Source organism: Macaca thibetana, chromosome 18, assembly GCF_024542745.1.
Source record: "Macaca thibetana thibetana isolate TM-01 chromosome 18, ASM2454274v1, whole genome shotgun sequence".
Classification (NCBI taxonomy): Eukaryota; Metazoa; Chordata; class Mammalia; order Primates; family Cercopithecidae; genus Macaca; species Macaca thibetana.
Genome location: NC_065595.1, coordinates 1,022,402 through 1,042,204, shown reverse-complemented (window position 1 = coordinate 1,042,204; position 19,803 = coordinate 1,022,402). Strand labels below are relative to the sequence as shown.

General features: G+C 38.2%; 1 protein-coding gene across 2 annotated transcripts in view; it reads left to right on the top strand.

The window, feature by feature from the left end:
* The window catches only part of ATP9B (ATPase phospholipid transporting 9B (putative)), a 295,408-nt gene that overhangs the window by 99,328 nt on the left and 176,277 nt on the right, over positions 1–19,803 (top strand). For both annotated transcript variants that reach the window (XM_050768237.1, XM_050768236.1), the window contains exons 8-9: positions 444–538; positions 17,577–17,657. In XM_050768237.1, coding sequence (XP_050624194.1) covers positions 444–538; positions 17,577–17,657 — 176 coding nt within the window. The remainder of the gene's footprint in view (positions 1–443; positions 539–17,576; positions 17,658–19,803) is intronic.

Sequence of the window (19,803 nt, the reverse complement as noted above, 5' to 3'; positions counted from 1 at the left end):
GTTGTGCTTTTATGATTGAACATTTTTTATGATGGTAAATCTGATATTTTATTAGCAAGATAATACCATACACTCTTGGATATTTTTGTGTGTTTGTTATTTTGTTATTATCAGAACATACATTGAAAGTAGAAATGATCAGTGCAGTTTTTCTAAAATAGAAGACTGATTAATATTAAACCTAATAGGCAAGAGCAGCAAATAGGAAATGAGTGATTTAAAAGAATGTAATGGCCTACATCTTTTCATGAAACTTGTTTTGTGAATCAAGGAACATTGTGTAAAATAAAGGTTTTTAAGGATTTTTGTTCCTGGGAATATCTAGGTTGTTATTTATTTGTCCTACTGTGCCCTGGAATTACTCTTTGATGGCACTTGTAGCTGAGGAAAAACCTTCTGTAACACAATTCAAGAGTGGTAAATTTTTATTTTCTACTTCCAAGGTTCGTGTTTTATTCGAACTGATCAACTAGATGGTGAAACTGACTGGAAGCTGAAGGTGGCAGTGAGCTGCACGCAACGGCTGCCGGCTCTGGGGGTGAGCAGCATCAAGACTACTCCATCCTTTTATCTTTAGTGGTAGTTTCTAGGTTTCACACATATTTCTGTTTATACCAGCTAATTTATTAAATGCATTGAGAATTTGTTTTATAATTTCTTTATTCCTCATGAAGGTTCATTGAAGAATTATGCCAAAATAATTTCTGTGATGTCTTAGCACATAATCAGTTTTAGGTAATTGTAAATTTTCCTCGACACTTAGGTTTTCTTTCTCCTTCTGCTCACCTTCCTCCCCCTCCTTCCTCTCCTTGCCCCCCTCCCCTTCTTCTGCCTCCTCCTCTTAATGTCTTTTTTCTTTTTCAATTTATTTTATTTTTTATGTGACAGGTTGTCACTCTTTTGCCCAGACTGAAATACAATAACGTGATCATAGCTCACTGCAGCCACAAACTCCTGGGCTCAAGTGATGCTCTCTCCACAGCCTCCTGAGTAGATGGGAGTACAGGTGCACACCACCACACCCAGTCAGTTCTTAGTTTTTTTTTTGTAGAGATGGGGGTCTTGCTATGTTGCCCAGGCTGGTCTTTTCCTGGCCTCAAGCAATCCTCTCACCTTGGTCTTTCAAAGTGCTGGGATTACAGGTTTGAGCCATCACACCCAGCCAGAAATTTTTATTTCTTATTTGGCTGTTTGCTCCTCTCCTTTGTGATTTTGTATTGGTGTTTGCCAATTAAAAAGTACATACATGCTCGTGTGTGTAGAATCTTTCAAATCAGTGAAACCAGATACTCACAAATGAATATCCTGTTTTAAATTTTCACCTACTTAGGCACATAAAAGTGTTTTTCTTTCTTCTATTTTCTCTCTGTACATCACATGGGCTTCATTAGCCTTCAGGTCAGGAGCTCTGTTTGAAAATCGTCCAAGCTGCTTCTCTGGGTCAGGCTTCTCAGTCAAAGCCAGGCAGCGAGGTGCTACTCAGATGATTTGTTCTCATGGGTTTTTAATATTCAGTGTTCTGTGATTGTTTACTTAAATTCTCTAGGATACTATGCATAATTTATATGTTTAGAGTTATTACAACTTACATTTTTTCATGGTTAGTGAATGAGGGAAGGTAGGTTCTACTGGACCAACAGATGAGCAGATTGGAGAGGCTGGGCTGTTGACAGCTACCTTTTACCTGCTTGGTGGTGGGTAGAGTCAACCAGGCAGCTATTACGTCGTGAAGTCATATGTCAGGGAGCAGCACCTCCTCACCTGAGGATGGGGCTGGGTTGTGTGTGCATGCGGCAGTTCCTGGATCACACAGTGTGGCTTTCAAAGGAGCTGCCAAACAGTTTTCCAGAGTGGCCGTGCCATTGCCTGTCGTCACCAGCACCGGATGAGTGACCTGGTTTCTCTGTGTCCTTGCCGCCTTCAGTGTTGTCACCAGTTTTTATTGTAGTCATTCTGACGGATGTGTGCAGTGATACCCTATTGTGGTGTCAGTTTGCGTTTCTGTGATGGCTGGTTGTGTTGAACGTTGTTTCGTGTGCTTGTTTGCCATCTGCTTGTCCTCTTTGGTGTTGTGTCCTGTTGACAGTCTCGGAGCAAAAGCATTCTGCCTTGGTGGATAATGCTAGCTGCAGCTTGTTCAGGGAGTGCCTGTCAGGGTGAGGAAGTTCTTTCTAGTCTTAGTTTGCTGAGAGGTTTTATCATGAATGGGTGTTAGATTTTTCCAAAGCTTTTCTGCATCTGTAGGGATGATCATACGGATTTTCTCCTTTATCTATTAATATGATGGTATGTGGACTGATTTCATATGTGTTACACCAGTCTTGTGTTACTGGCATAAACCTCACCTAGTAGTCATACTGCATGTCTTTTTATTATGTCACAGTATTTGATATGCTGACATTTTGTTAAGGATGTTTTGTGCTGATGTTCATGAAAGATATGGATCTGTATTGCCTTTGTTTAATGTCTTTAGTTTGATATCTAGGGGTAAGCTGGCCTTATAATAAGTTGGGAGTCTCTTTGCCTCCTGTAATTTTTCAAATAGTTGGCATAAAATTGGTATTACTTATTTTTTAAATGTTGAACAAACTCGCTTTTGGAACTGTGATCCTAGAGATTACTTTTTGGGAAAGCACTTGATTGTGAATTGAATTTCTTTGGTACAGAGTTAATCAGGTTTTCTCTTCATTGGAAATTTGTGTTTTTCAGAGAATTGGTTCATTTCATGTAGTTGACAACATTAATGGCATAAAGTTCATAATATTCCATTATTTTTAGCCATTTTAGGATTCCTTCTTTCACTCCCAATATTGGTAGTTTGTCTCTGTTTTATCGATCATTTTAAAGAACTTGTTTTTTGTTTCATTGATTATCTTTATTGTTTGTTCATTTTCTGTGGTATTAATTTCTGCTCTTTATTTCCTTCATTCTACATAGTTTATGTATAATTTTTTTTGTTTCTTCCTCTGTAAGGTGGAAGTTAGACCTTTGATTTTATAACTTATTGTTTTCTATTTATAAACTTTCAGAGCTATAAACCTGTTTCCAAGCATTGTTTACCTATGTCACACAAATTGTGATTTATTTAGTTAACAATAGTTAATAATTTAGTTAAAAAATCATTTTCATTTAGTTAAAAAAATTTTCTAATTCCTTCATGATTTCTTCTTTTCATCCCTTGATTATTTGGAAATACATTGTTATTTGCTAAATAGTTGGGGATTTTCCCAATGTCTGGTAATTTATTGTTATTTAATTATCTTATGGTCATGGAACATATTCTGTTCTATTTCAGTCCTTTTATATGTATTGAAACTTGTGATATGGCCCAGCGTATGAACTCTCTGGGTCAGTATTCCATGTGAGCTTAAAAATAATGTTTGTTCTGCTATTGTCTGGATGTTCTGTAAATGTTCATTAGGTCAAGCTAATGGAAACTTGTTTAAAAAGTTTTATAGTTGTTTTCTACCATTCGTTCTCTGAATTACTGAAGAAAACTTTTAAGATCCCATACCTTCTGTAGATTGAACGAGTTCTCCTTTTGGCTCTGTTACTTGTTTCCTTATCTCTGTTGAAGCACTGTTACTGGGTTCATACACATTCACAATTATTATGTTTTCTTGAATATGCCCTTTTTCATTATTCCCGGTAATATTCTTTGTTGAGACATCTATTTTGTTCTTTACTATTATAGTAATTCCAGCTTTTTTAAAATTAGCATTTACATGGTATATCTTCCATTAGTTTTTGTTTTATGTATCTTTTTCTTTGATTTTAAAGTGTGTTTCTTAATGTAATAAAAGTAGGTACTGCTTTTTTTATTCTGAGAATTGCTGCATTTTTATTGTGTACATTTACTGTAATCATTAATGTGGTTGGGCTGAAGTCAGTCCTTTGACTCCTTAGGTTCGATTTATCCCATTTCTTTCTTTTCTTCATCTTTTGATGGTGTGTTATGTTTCCATTTAGTTACCATTGTTAGCTAATTAGCTATGTGCGTTAGTTCTGTTTTGTGTCATTATCATGTTTCCAGTGTGTTTTTAGCTTATCACAGTCTTTCTCCATGTCACTTACAGTGTAAGAGTCATGCACAGTAGATGTCCATGACTTCCTTCCCATCCTTTGTATTTGTGTCGTCTGTCTTACTTCTGCATATTATTAGCCACACAGTGCGTTACTGTTTTTGTTTTGTTTAAAGTTGTCAAGCACATTTTAAAGATAGTAAGAAATGAAAACAGTATTTTCTGTTCACCCATGTGTTTACCTGTTCTGGAACTTCTCTTTCCTGTGTGTGGATCCAAGTTTCCATTTACTGCCAATTTCCTTTAGCTCTAAGAACTTCTTTCAATGAGTACTTGTAGTGAAGTCTGCTAGAGACTTCTAGCAGAAGTCTGTCAATTTTTGTTTGTTTGAAAATTGTCTTTATTTTGCCTTTTTCTTTCTTTCTTTCTTTTTTTTTTTTTGAGACAGACTGAGACTCTGTCACAGAGGCTTAAGTGCAGTGGCGCAATCTCGACTCACTGCAGCCTCCGCCTTCCGGGTTTAAGCAGTTCTCCTGCCTCAGCCTCCCGAGTAGCTGGGATTATAGGCACGTGCCACCACCACGCCTGGCTAAATTTTGTATTTTTTTTAAAGTAGAGACAGCGTTTCACCATATTGGCCAGGCTGGTCTTGAACTCCTGACCTCAGATGATCCGCCCACCTCGGCCTCCCAAAATCAGGGGTTACAGGTGTGAGCCATCATATGGGGCCTATTTTGCCTTCACTTTTGAAGGATGTCTTGAAGTTTTCATTTGACAGTCTTTTCTTTTTTATCTTTGCCTTTCAGAGCTTTTATTTCATCTTATGGCATCCATAGTCCTGAAAAGACGCTTACAGGCATTCTTAGCCTGACTTCTTTATCCTCTGTGCCTTTTTCTGTGGGTATTTTGAAAGACTTTCCTGTTCTGACTGGCTTTCAGGAATTTAAGTATGATGTGTTTTGATTTGTCTTACTTGGGTTTGTTGGGCTTCTTGTATCTGGAGTTTCATGGTTTTTATCCAGTTTCAAGATTTTCAGCCTTTATTTTTCTTATCTTTCTGCCCAAACCCCTCTGAGACATGACCAACAAAATTAGTCTAACTACTAATATCAAGTAAGTTAGTCTAACTACTCATATCAAAAAAGAGTAAGAACTTCAATGACGTGGGAATATCGAGTACTCAGATTCCCACATGCCACTGATGCTCTCTTACTCTTTTTCTCAGCCTTTTTTTTCCTTCTGTAACTCAATTTCGATAGTATCTGTTACTCTGTCATTAAATTCACTAACATTTATCTTTTTTAGTATCTAGTCTTCTGTTAAGCCCACCCAGTGAATTTTGTTATTCCGAGTGTTGTAATCTCTGGATGTTCCATATGTTTCTCTCATTTTTGTTTAAATACCTTTTCTGTTCTTTCCTTCTATGTATATAGCTTCATTGGACTATTTCCATGGTTTATAATGCTGAATTCCATGTGTGTTAACTCCTTTATCTCTGTCACTTTTGGGCATGTTTCTATTTAAATTTTTTGGCCCTCGTTATAGACCCATACTTTCCTGCTTCTTTCCGTGTCTGGTAATTTTTTATTGTATGCTGAGTATGTAAGTGTTATATTTAATGTCTGAGATTTTCATTTCTATCTTTAAAGCGTCTTGATCTTTATTAAATTAGTTCAGCAACTTGTGGGTCAACTTGATGTCTTCAAGGCTTGTTCTTAGACTTTGTTAGAGGCCTAGAGGCTCCTTTATTGGAATGCTAATTAATCCGATTGCTACAGCATGATCCTGCTGGGATCCTTCTGATATCTGCTGAAATCCTTGCTGGTTCACAGGTGCCTCTGAACTCTGACTAGTCAAAACTCAACTCTCTCCAACTCTGTAGTCTCTGTGGGTGGTTGGGGCTGGAAGTCTGTGGTTCTCCTTTGGCCAGACACACTCTTACCCTGTATGCTGTGTGTGCGCACATTCAGTAACACTTAGGTAGAACACTCTGCATATTTCTGCAAGTCTTTTTCTTCCTTGCCCCTTTTTGAGTATTTTGCAAATGCTAGCTGTCAGTTTCCCTGAATTCTGGTCTCAGTCTCCTAAATTCGGAATAGCTGCCTCCCTCTGCCTGGCTTCTGCCCTGTGAAGTGGTCAGTCTCTTTACCTGGGCTTATGTGGGGCACATGGCTTTGTTTCTCTTCTCCCTGGGGCACTGTCTCTAGTGTCTGAAAATAGATATTTTATAAATATTGTCCATTTTCCAGTTGTTTTCATGGGAGGGCAAGTCTCATATTAGTTACCACAACATTGCTTGTAGAAGCCCTTGATTAATTTTTAATGAAAAATATTAAGTTACTTGTGGATGAAACAAACTACGTGACATTTCGAATTATGGTTAAACTAAAACAAACAAACAAACCTGTATTTGTTTATTGAGAAATTGCTGTTGGTGGGGATCTCCCTGCTGGGAGGCTTGTGACCGCCCTGCCGAGAGCCTGAATGCCGGCCCTTCTGCCATCTCTAGATGTTCCTGCCCTCTCTGGGGGCTTCCCTTTAAAAAAGAGGTGGATGTCAGTTTTGAGTCCTGATTCTGATAGTAACGTGTGCATTGAAAATAATACATAAATCACAAAATAGAAAACCCCTGCCAGTCTGCAGTGGCTCTCATGAGCATTTTGGTATAAATCCTTTCTGACAGTACCTTCCCCAAGCCACGTTCTTGCATGGTTGGATAATGCTGTATAGTACTGTTTTTTCCAGTAGAATCTTTATTCAACAATATGCTATGGGTCATCCTTTCATGTTAGAAATTGTGTGTCCTTGCAAGTGTTTTATTAGCTGCATAGTTTCTGATAAATTATAGCTTCTGTAACTGGCCTGATATTGGTGAATTTAAAAGTTATTTTGAAATTCTAGATTAAAAAAATAAGCATATTTCAAGAATTTTGGTTATTTGGCCAAAATGCTCTTCAGAAGACTATGCAACTTATCTACTGTGTATTAATTAATCAATTAATCTTTCACTGTTTTCCAATCTGATAACTGTAACAATGGTATCCCATTTAAATTTACATTTGGTTAGATTTTAATGTGTGAGGTTGAAGATAATTCTTACCTAAGGAAGTATATTTCTCATATTTTTATTTTCTAAGTCTGTTCATGTTATCTGCTTAGTTTTCTACTGTGTGTTTTTAAAGTTCTTTGTATGTAAAGTTTGTTAATAACTTTTTATTTTCCAATTTTTCTAAATACTTTCGTTTATAGTTTCTGTTGCCCGTATAAAAGTTCAGTGTGTTTATATAATGTGACCTACCAATATTTTTTAAATGGTTTCTGCTTTTTGGTTTTATGCTTAGACTATTTCTACTCATGATTATATTTTAAATAATTAGTTTTAAAATAATTCCTGCTTTACATATAAAATCTGATTACCATTTTTGGGGGGAGTTTTTTTTTTTTTTAGTTAAAGTTAAAAAGAAAAAAAAGCTGTTAGGTGCATCAGTACCATTCACTGAAGAACTGTTTTGTTAGTTTTTTTATTTTTTCACAAATTTAATATTGTCCCCAAATGGTTATACAATTCTAACTTTTCAACATCAGGGTATGAGCGTGTCTGTTTCTCCATAACTTTACCCAGTACACGTTGCAAATATGTTCTCCAATCTGTTTCTTAACTTCTGGCCTTATAATATCTTTGCCATGTAAATATTTCAAATTTTATTTAGGTAAATATTTATATGTTTTCTTTTACTGTTTATATGTTTTTATTTATGCATTTATAGGCTTTGTCTTGTGCCAGGAGGCTGTTTGCCCACCAATATTCATTTATCATTTTAACCACTTTTAAATGTTTGTCAGTAGCTGGAATTGAAAGGTGAGAGCCAAGTAATTTGCATTTACAGTATTATAATTATTGAAATAGTTCCTACAGTTCTGTCTGATGCACAGAGACCTAGGAGAGGGAAGTTGAATCATGTCACTTAGTATGTGTGGCTAAGGAATTGTTTTAGAGTTAAGTAGGTTCTTTATTTTATTTTATTTTTTTATTTCATGTTATGAGCTGAGCAGAGTCATGCCTCACTCCAGCCTGCATCTTCTGTGTCATCATTTCCCTCCTCAGCCCTTTCCCATCCTTGCTGTGCTTCCCAGGGTTTTCAACTTGCTTTTCTTTTTTTTTATGTTGTGAAATAAATCTGTTCTGTTATCTTATTACTTGACATCTAGCTTATTATTCTCATACTATTTGTTAAGGTAAGTTTTATCATAGAGACATTCTTGCAATCTATTGACTTTCTAATGTAATTGGAACTGATTGCTGGGTTAGTGCTACTGTTTCATGGTTACATATTTCCTCCTTGTGTCCTTCTTTTTCTTGTATACATCCTCAAGTAATCTCTGCAGAACTAAAGTGCGGATAATATGAGTCCTTAAACGACTGGAGGGGATTTTGGTTGACTGTAACACTTGGACGAAAGCCCCACCCTCTGGGTCCTCCTCCTGAAGAGCCTTCCAAGGATTCTAGGGTCACTGGCAGTAGCCAGCTTGGGAGCAAGTCACACTAAATGATATTTTTCTAGCAGATTTAATTTTGCTAAGGGTAGTAGAAAAGAAAGTACAGAATCAAAACACTATGTTAGAAAATATTTGTCTGAAAAAACAGAAAGCCAAAAAATCCAGCCAAGCAAGAATATTGGTGTATGATTCCATTAACATACAATTCCATACAAACAATCAGCAGGTGATAGAGGTTAGCAGTGCAGGGATAGGTGGGCTGCAAGGGGGAATGGGGGCACTTTTGTGAATAATGGAAATATTCAGTATCATGAGGTGGTGATGATCACAGGTATACACATATATCAAAACAAAACGGTACACTTTAAACATGCAGTTTATTGCAGTAAATCACACCTTAATGAAGTAGTTACAGTTTTTCATACTGTTATCTATAACTTTGAGTAGTGCTCTTTGCCATGATTACAGGAAGTGACATTTTATTTTCTTCAATATTATAGGATGTTTTCTTTATTTTTATTAGTGACAGATATACACATATATAAATTCAAAAATATTTACAGAATTAAACAATTCATACAATGCAACTTTAAAATTTTTGTGGCCAGTACACTTTGATACAGAGTCTGATTAAGAATTTTAGTGACATAACTATATGGCAAAATGAAAACATTTTAATTTTTGCTGTGACCACACCACCAAAAAGCAGTATATCCTAGGAAAAAAGGAAGTTCAACTGAATATCTGATTCATTAATCAATTTTAAATTTTAGCTTCACATAACTTGGCATGTTAGGTATAGATCTTTTTTCCTTAGAGAAGAAAGCTCTGATTTCATTATGGATGCAGGCAAGGCAATTGAGTTTTTCATGTAATAGCTTATGCCCATAATCGTCCTCATTCTGACGTTGGTGTCTCTCGTGGTGTAGATCTGAGGGTCTTCTGTGTTGTGAGCTGTTCGTTGTATCCGAGTTGTGTCACATCAGACTGTGTCCATGGTGACAGCCAGGCTAAGTGAACTTAGAGACCTAAGAACTCATCTGGAGGAATAACCTTCATCGATTCTGTTACATTTTCAGGAACTTAATATGATCAGAGGATTAAAATTTCGAAGAGTCATGTAATAATAGCTGTGCTTCAGAGCCTGTAATGGCAGGTGCGGTTTCTTGTGGCTTCATAGCTGTCTAGAGGCACAGTTTTCAGGCGTTGTAGACATTTGGGAAATATGTTTCTGGCTTTTGTGATCAAACAAATTTATTAACAACCACAAGACCACAGTAATTTTCAATAAATCATGACATGCTGATTTATTTCAAAAGATCCATATAGCAGTAAACAATACCATTTACATTTAATTAGTTTTATTGAACGAAAGGCAATTTTATTTGTAATGAACCACATGTTATGATTAAGGATGTATTTTAATGACCTTTAAGTAATGCGAACAAATGTTGCCCTTGACCTCACAGCAGAGGCTTTCTTCCATTATTGAAAACTTCAGAATGATTTTTAAATTATCGTGAAAAGCTTCAAATGACATTCTCATTATTGTGCCATTTATTCAGTCATTTGATGTCTACTATACTAGATGAAATGCATTACTCTAAATGCTGATGTGTGTGTAGAAATGAGCTTGCCAGCCTGTTTTTTATTTTCATGTATCAAAAGGTAGTTTGAGGTATGAAAGTTTCATGTTTTGGAAATTACTGTGACAGTGTCATATTCAAATGATGAGTGATTCTCAGACTTGCCTTATTGCTGGAATCATTTGACTGCTTATTAAACATTCTAGTAGAAGTTTCATAATTCTCAAGTTACTAGAGAATATTTCTTTTTGTGTAAACCAGATTAATTGAAAATAAATTTTTGCTATTAACAGTTAATACATAGTCTAAGTTACTGTAACAGTTGCACTGTGGTAAACTAGTATGTTCAACCTTTAGTCCACCCTTCCTGCAGCCTCTGTTCTTTAGAAATCTGGAAACTAGCCTGCACGTATTTTTCACAGTTTCTTGAAAGGTGTGTGAATTCGCTTTCACGTTGAATGTACTTTCGCAGAGCTTGTAAGGCAGGAGTGAGGAGGAGGAATCTTTCTGCCTGTGTGTTCTCTGCTGACAGGTGTTCTCAGGGGTCTGAGCTCCTGCTCCTGCTCTCCAGCTTTAGGGCTTGGGTGGGAGTGCACTGTGTGCATCGTGGTCTCCAAGCCATGTGTCTCAGATGTGTTCCTTGCCGTGGTGCTTTCCTTGGATGGATATTTTGGTAGCATTCTGAGAGTAGCTTTGGAGCTTCAGTCCTGAGCTTCATCCTTTCATTGATTTGAGAAGCATCTTGTTCTGTGTATGAAATCACTGTCTGCTACACGGTCTAGGATGGCTTCTGTTTCCTGTACTGAAACGTGACTGACACACCTTGAATCAAAACAGATTTTCACCCTCACAACAGCCCAGGTGGGTGGTCAAAGGCTGATCTCTGCTGATACGTGATATGTGGTTTTGCAGGGTGGGTTCCAGTGGCTGCCCCACCTCCACACTGCCCCACAGGGGAGGGGAAGGAAGGGCCTGGTGAGTACTTGGACTCAGAGGGGCACATGTCCTTTCACATGCTCTGCTGGCCAGAATCAGTTATATGGTCCTAACCAGCTGCAAAGAAGGCTGAGAAATGCATCCTTTAAGTGAGAAGCCGCCTACCCATCTACAGCTCTGAAGTTCTATTTTTCTTTTTTTTTTTTTTTTTTTTTTTTGAGACGGAGTCTCGCTCTGTCGCCCAGGCTGGAGTGCAGTGGCCGGATCTCAGCTCACTGCAAGCTCTGCCTCCCGGGTTCGGGCCATTCTCCTGTCTCAGCCTCCTGAGTAGCTGGGACTACAGGCGCCCGCCACCTCGCCCGGCTAGTTTTTTGTATTTTTTAGTAGAGACGGGGTTTCACCGTGTTAGCCAGGATGGTCTCGATCTCCTGACCTAGTGATCCACCCGTCTCGGCCTCCCAAAGTGCTGGGATTACAGGCTTGAGCCACCGCGCCCGGCCGAAGTTCTATTTTTCAAAGGAAATGGGAAGAAAGATGGAAGGTGGTCTCTGCCGAGCCATTTCTTCATTTTGTCTTCTGTTGAGTGTCTGATTCCCCCTGTGCTGCTGCTGCATGGAGTGCACAAAACCATTCCAGCAGCTCTCAGAGGACTGTGCTACCCTGAGAACAGGATGCTCCCTTTAGAATTGTTGTCATAATTACCTGTTTTATTAGCATCAGTTATCTCACGTGCATTCTTCAAGGAACTCAAAGCAATTTACAAATTTGTATGTTAATGACTCACATAGATTAAAATATAAAAATGAATGAAATGTCAACAGAAAAACAGTAAATATTCTTCTAGAAATGAAAAAGACCGTATCAATTTTAGATGATCGAATCTTCTCTGTTAAAGATTTTTTTTTTAGGTGATTGAGCGTGACATACAACTCTCCAGTCCCTTTAAGAAGAGATCTGGCAGGAGGAGTCCTGTGTAGAAAACATGAGGACGCCCTTTAGCCATGCTACCCCTTGTTTGAAAGGATTATTGGAATGCGTGTGTAGAATCCACAGGGAAGAGAAAGCCCGATACAAATGTAAAAGCCGAGCCCAGAGGAAGTAGATGTTCAGGAACAGAAGAGAATAAATTCAAATGTCTAATATACTTTAAGAAATCTGAGAGGATGTTACTAGCAACCTAAATAAAACAAGCTATGAGAAAGGATCATGCGGAAAATAAAAACTCTTAGAAATATATATAGTTGATGAAATTTTACAAAAGCAAGTAAGAGTGGAAAATGAATTGTTCTGCATCCCTCAGAATACAGGGCAAGACTGGGAAATACAAATTGATGGTAACCAGTTTTAGCTCGGCCCTCAGTGCTCCCTGTAATCCTTGTTAGGAGTTATAATCAACTGTGGGTCCTCTTTTTTTTTTTTTTTTTTTTGAGACGGAGTCTCGCTCTGTGGCCCAGGCTGGAGTGCAGTAGCGCGATCTCTGCTCACTGCAAGCTCCGCCTCCCTGGGTTCCCGCCATTCTCCTGCCTCAGCCTCCCGAGTAGCTGGGACCACAGGCGCCCGCCACCGCGCCCGGCTAGTTTTCTTGTATTTTTAGTAGAGACGGGGTTTCACCGTGTTAGCCAGGATGGTCTCGATCTCCTGACCTCGTGATCCGCCCGTCTCGGCCTCCCAAAGTGCTGGGATTACAGGCGTGAGCCACCGCGCCCGGCCGACTGTGGTTCCTCTTATTGATGACAGTGCTTTCAGACTTTTCCACTCTCCTTTAATTTCTGATCCAACTGTCTTTTCCTTCACCGGTAAGACCAGTTTGTCTTAACTTACATGGAAAAAGCAGTCTATCAATTGGAAATTCCTTCATTATCCCATAAATAAAGAACATTACCTCTATTCCCCTGTTTTGCCTATAATTACACTAAATAATCCTTCTAAGAATAATTATTTTATAACTTTCGACTGATCTTATCCAATTGTGCTTTTTAGAGACCTTGGTAGATGAGTACTTTCTTCTCTCTTTTTCTAATCTTTCTCTGTTAGTTTCTTTCTGTTATCCCTTAAGGCCTTCAAGTGTACCTCGGCTTCTCGTCTTCCTTTAGATCTTTCTTCAGTATTACCGTAATTGAATATTTTTGGAATACTATTTTATCTCTTGACTTTTTAGCACTTTTTTTTTTTAGTTTGCAGTATGCTCTTAACTAAAATATGCCTTTAACTAGAGTTTTTAACTAGTTACAGTATGCCTTTAGAGTTTGCAATATGCCTTTAACTAAAAGTGTATTGTGAAAATTATACCGCTTCACATAAAATACAATAATTTCGTCCTTGAGACCAGGCACGGTGGCTCATGCCTGTAATCCCAGCACTTTGGGAGGCTGAGGTGGGCGGATCACAAGGTCAGGAGTTCGAGACCAGCCTGACCAACATGGTGAAACCCCGTCTCTAATAAAAATATAAAAATTAGCTGGGCATGGTGGCATGCACCTGTCATCCCAGCTACTCAGGAGGCTGAGATCAGAGAATCACTTGAACCCGGGAGGCAGAGATTGCAGTGAGCCCAGATCTTGCTGCTGTACTCCAGCCTAGGTGACAAAGCAAGACTCCATTTAAAAAAAAAAAAAGAATTTTGTCCTTGAATAGACCTATTTCCCCCACTCACGCTTTGTACTATACAGTCCCCTTGAACAATACAGGGGTCAAGGGTGCCAATCCCCCATGAAGTCAAAAATCTGTGTGTAAACTTTTAACTGCCCCCAAATTTAACTGTTAATAGCCTACTGTTCACTGGAAACCTTGCTGATAACCTAAACAGTTGATTAACACATATTTTGGATGTCATATGTATTATATACTGTATCCTTACAATAAAGTAAGCTAGAAAAAAGAAAATATTATTAAGAAAATCATACTGAACAGAAAATACACTTATAATACAGTACTGAATTTATTGATGGCACAAGTTGACATCACCTGTTTACAAGGTGCACTGTCTGTCTGAAATGGTGGGCAGCCATAGCTGCAGACTTTAATCCATCACACATGCTGAGCAACTCAGCTTTTTCTTGTAATGTCATGACTTTTGTCTACTTTTTGAGAACATTTCCATCCAGCATCACTAGAGGCACTTCTTATGGGTCCTGTGGTGTTATTCAAGGTTCACACCATGGTATTATGCTAAACACGATGGAAAATATGTGAGCGCCATGAGCGAGCACTCGGTACTGTGATGCATAGGGTCCTGGAGCAGAGACGGCTCACGCAGATGCACGGGGTCCTGGAGGCGGAGATGGCTCACACAGAGGTCAATGGTGCCGCACCACATTTCCAGCGGACCCTCGCACTCACTCCCCGCAGCAACAGCAGGAGGGGCTGCGACACGTTTCCGGGAGCACAGTGTGTACTACACTTAGTTCTGTGCAGTTAGGGTTTGATACTGCATCTTCAGGATCAATTTGCAAGTCACTCAGCTGCAGATGTTGTCATGACCTGTGTGTTTAGGTTTTATTTTACTTTTAACTTTTTGTAATAGATTTGTGTATATTTTATAGTAGAAAGTGATACAATAGACTACGTCTACATACATTTTATGTTCTCATGTTATACCTAACTTTAAACATTTAAAAAATATTTCTAGGCTATGTGATGTATCTTCAAGGTTTTTCAGATTATCAACAAATCTCCAAAAGTTTTCTAATAGATTTATTGAAAACATTTCTTGTATAAGTGGACCTGCACAGTTCCAACCCATGTTGTTCAAGAGTTCACTGTACTTTTTAATATGTACTATATCTACAAATATTATAAACTGTTCCAGCCCATTTTATTTATATACATACACACACCCCCACACCCATATAGTTTTTTGGCACAGAGTCTTGCTCTGTCACCCAGGCTGGAGTACAGGTGGTACGATCTCGGCTCACTGCAACCTCTGCCTCCCGGGTTCAACCAGTTCTCCTGCTTTAGCCTGGTGAGTAGCTGGGACTACAGACATGCAGCAGCATGTGTGTTAATTTTTGTAGTTTTAGTAGAGACGGGGTTTCTCCATGAGGGCCAGGCTAGTCTCAAACTCCTGGCCTCATGTGATCTGCCTGCCTCGGCCTCCCAAAGTCGTGGGATTACAGGCGTGAGCCACCGGGCCTGGCCCATTTTATTTATAGTTTAAGGGAATTAAGATTAAAAATTGGATTTGGGTTTTTTTTGTTTTGTTTTGTTAAATATTTACTTAGATATTTACCACTTTTGTTCCTTACCATTCCTTCTTGACGATATGAGTTTCTGCCTGATATTGTTTCTTTTCAGCCTAAAGGACCTCTGCTGATATTCCTCTAGTGGATGTCTGCTGGAATGGAGTTCTCATTTTATTTATCTGACAGTGTCTTTATTTCACCTGTATTCTTAAAGAATATTCTTGCTGGATATTGAATTCTTGCTTGACAAGTCTGCCCTCCACACCCTCCACCCCTCACTTTAAATATTTTGTTCCATTGTCTTCTGACTCCATTATTTATGAGAAATCAGTGGTATTTTGATAGTACTTCTCTTGTGTGTAATGTTATTTTTCTCTAGGTATTTTTGAGATTTTTTTTTTTTTTTTTTTTTTAGCAATTTGACTTTTATTTCTAAATTTTATTTGTCTTTTTAGGGGTTTTCTGGGCTTCCTGAATCTGTACATTTCTGGCTGACAATAAATTTGGCATATTTTTAGTCATTGTTTCTTCAAGTAGTTTTTGTTTTTTCATTCTCTGTCTGTCCACTCATTCTGAACCCCAGTTACATGCATGTTAGACTCCGTGATATTCCCTTCATGGTTCTATGACTGTATTCATGTTCAAAATAATTTTTTCCTATGTCCTTTGGAATCATTATCTCTTGACCCACGTTCAGATTCACCATCGTCTGTAATCTGTTAATCCCATCTGAAGAATTTATTGCAGACATTGCATTTTTTCAGTTTTGGAATTTCTGTGTGCTTCTTCGTTCTTAAATACACTTTCTCTTTCTTTGTTGTGATTTCCTCCTTGTTTACTCGTTAGGAGCATGCTTTTCTTTCAGATGTGCTAAAGCTGCTTTGAAATTCTCCCTTCTTAATTCTGATGTTTGGTCATCTCAGGGCTAGTCTTCACTGATTATGTGCTTTCTTGGGTATGGACCTTGCGTTTTTGTTTCTTCATATGTTTAGAAATTTGGATCATCTCTTCATTTTTTAAAATGATTCATTGTAGAGAGGCAGGATTCAGGGTTCTGTTATGTTCTCCTGAAAGTACTGGTTTTTTGTTTGGTTCTGTTTTAACTGGTAGCTAACTTGACTGAAGTCAAACTCTAGACTCTACCTTTCTGGCATTAGGGAGCTGCTGTGGTGGTCTCGGTTCCATTCTTTTAGTGGATATAGGTTAGGGCATGACAGGTTAGATGTCAGAATGAGATCATACACACATTCGGCCCCTTCTGAGGCACTCTCCTTTCTGAGCTTCCATTTCTTTCTCACTTTGCAGCTGCTGTGGTCACCCTAATCTCTCACCTCTGCTTCTTCATGTCTGGGAGTCTGGGAGTTTTCTGTTTGAGTTTTAGCAGCCATGACAGAACTTTATACACTCACATGTACAGAATGGAAATCAGAATTGTAGAAATGGCAAACTCTGTGTATTAAAGGGTCATGGCGGGGCGGGTTACAAGACCACCCAAAATTAGATGGTTTGTTAGGAGGACTCCCCAGGACTCAGCATATGATCCTCCTCCTGGCTGTGATTTATGACAGCAAAAGCATAGAGCACAGTCAGCAGCAAGAAGAGGCACTGGGGTGGCTTCCAGTGGAGACCAGGCTCAGCCTCGCCTCTGGAGACTCTCTGATTTAACCTTTATGTGTAGTCAATGAATGAAACAACCTAAAGCCTATGTCTTTTCTGCTCCAAAATTAATCGTATGAAAGTAGCTATGATGTGTGTTTTGTGAAAGCTTTCCCATGTGATTTTATAAGTATGCATCATGAGCACATGGTTCAGACACATGGAATAAGCACGTCCTCATGGCTGTAAGGAAGGCCACGCTTAGCTTATAGTGACCAGTGCCTGCTTGTGGCTGTAAGGAAGGCCACACTTAGCTTATAGTGATCAGTCCCTGCTTGAATGAAAACATGTAAACAGATCTAGGAATTTATTAAACTGTTTTATAAAACTTATGAGGAATTGTGATAGTTCCTTAATTCCCCCTGAACACTTTGAGGTGACTTCAAGATATTCCTAAACAGGCTCCACCTCTACCATTGGAGCCCCCCGGCAGGCCCTGGGGCTGCCTGTTGTGATGTCTCCTGCATGATTTTGATTCACACCTGCTGTTCAAGGGCACACCCTGTCAAGCTTAAAAATGGTTTCTGTCTTTATCTGACATTGTAATTTATAGTGTTGACACACAAAAATCTAAGAAAATCAATGATCGCTTTTTGTAAATAATATATGAAAAATATTAATTAGCAAATAAGAAATTTCCAAGTAATTTTACTAAATTATAACATTATAATCAATTCAAATGTTCTGTATTCCAGGACCTTTTTTCTATCAGTGCTTATGTTTATGCTCAGAAACCACAAATGGACATTCACAGTTTTGAAGGCACATTTACCAGGGTAAGTTAAACCTGTTGTTCAGTACAAATAGAGTTATTGTGTAAGTTAAAAGTAGCAAACCTTTATTTTGAGACAGTTCAGTCAAGAATAAATTCAAATAGAAGTTTCAAACTAGGAAGGGAAAACCTATATAATGTTTGAAGTTCTTAAGTGTACCCATATTTAATATGTCTTTGGGATACATTTAGTACAGTTTTTGGAATTTTTTTAGCATAGTTACTAATAAGATCTTTATCTCCTAAAATATTGTGAATCAGTTAAATGAAGTAATTTATTTTCATTTTGACCCATAGTTGGTATACCATAATATCCACATCATGTCTAGCTTTTTACTGTCTGAGTTGGGTGGGTGTTTGTATGTATGTCTATGAGTCTGTATGTGCATGTTATGTTTCTTTATACACATATGTATATTTCATGCCACACACTTTATATTATTATAGAGTTTTGTTAAAGCTGGAAGAACTTTGCCCCTGACTAATAGGGCTTGAGAGACTCAGTAACTCTTTATTTTAACAGCTTATAGCTGATATTATAAATGCTTTATAGTAAGGGATTTTAGTACATGACTATAGGTTATTTGTAATTGCTGCAGTTATTTTAAAAATACTTTTGTTGGTGAATTCATCTTTTATTTCACTCTTGGTCACATGCAGTTATTGGCAAGCAGTTGTCATCACTTGAAAAAGCATTTTCAGAGCTTATATAATGCGACAGTTAGTGTGCAAACTCTGGGAATGTGAAGTGCGGGCACTGTGAGGTCATTACAGTCCTGTGGTGCTCTGGGCCTTTTGCAGTTGCCTATTTCCATAGGTGCTGCACACAAGCATGCATAAGATGTTCATGGAGGGACAGAGGAGGAAGCATGTCCTGGTGATAAGTATCATGCAATGAATTCTGAAATAAACTCATAGCTTTTTTTTTTAAACAAAAGTAGTTGTTATGAAAACAGTGTGTTCTTATTAAAGACAACATATGAGAATAAATGTTACAAAAAGGTACCCTTAGTATGATAAATGAAAAGTTATTTATGTAACCACTATTAAGAATTTGAAATATTATTTGCTTTCTTCCTTTCCTTTTCTTACTCTTTTCTCTAATTTATATTGCTCATGACTTTGAAAAGTTGGAAATGTTTGCTAGACAATGTGTGGAAGTACAAGGAAGTCAGAGAGCAAGTGCGGGTTGGCTGAAAAACCTGGTTCAAAGGGAAGCATATGGCTCAGTATGCAGGTGTGACAAGGGCTGGGCCATGTAGGACTAGAAAGATATCCAGGCTTGACCGGAAGAAGCCATTGAAGGATCTTCAGCTTAGAAGAGAAATGATAAATATATTTTTAAAAGATTCATTCATAAGTTCTGATTCCCTTAGGATAATGGTGGCCACTTAATTTTGTTATATACCACATAGCCTTCCAAAATCATACAGGCTAACTATGAGAGTAGAGAGTGTAATCTGTAGCTCATGTTTAGCAGAAATGTGAGACAGAAAATACTGTGAACTTCAATTTACTGTAAGTGGGGAAAATATCCAGAATAACACAGTTAGCTCCAGAGCCAGAATGGTGCAGCAGAAGGAGATTGTCTTGGGATGCTGATATCATGTAGGTTTTGCATTCAGAAGAAAAAGGATTCCTAAGTAGGATAATGCATCCTGTGAATGAATTGGGTAAGCAAAGCGATGGGACATTGAAGGGACTTGTGGAGAAGTACAGATTGGAAGTGACCTTGGGGGAATGTACAGGGGCAAGGGGCACTGGCAAAGAGTTGGTGGCTCTCGGAGGCTTAATTAGGAAGAAAAAGACAAAGTTGACCTTTCTGAAACATGATAATAGCAATCAGAAGAGTCAGTCCACACCACCCCAAAAGGATGCTTTTCACTGAAGACATTGACCTTCATTGTGCCTGTAGAAGAAGACACTCTTGGATTAAGAAACAAATTCCACCTCCCATCCTTGGAATAGGATTTCCTATTTGTACAGATTCAAGAAAAACAGCTCTTATTATTATGAATAGAGGAAGGAACCCATTTTGCTGTCTCACCCAGGCTAGAGTGCAGTGGTGTGATCATAACTCATTGCAGCCTCAAACTCCTAGGCTCACGCAGTCCTCCTGCCTCAGCCTCCTGAAGTGTTGGGATTATAGA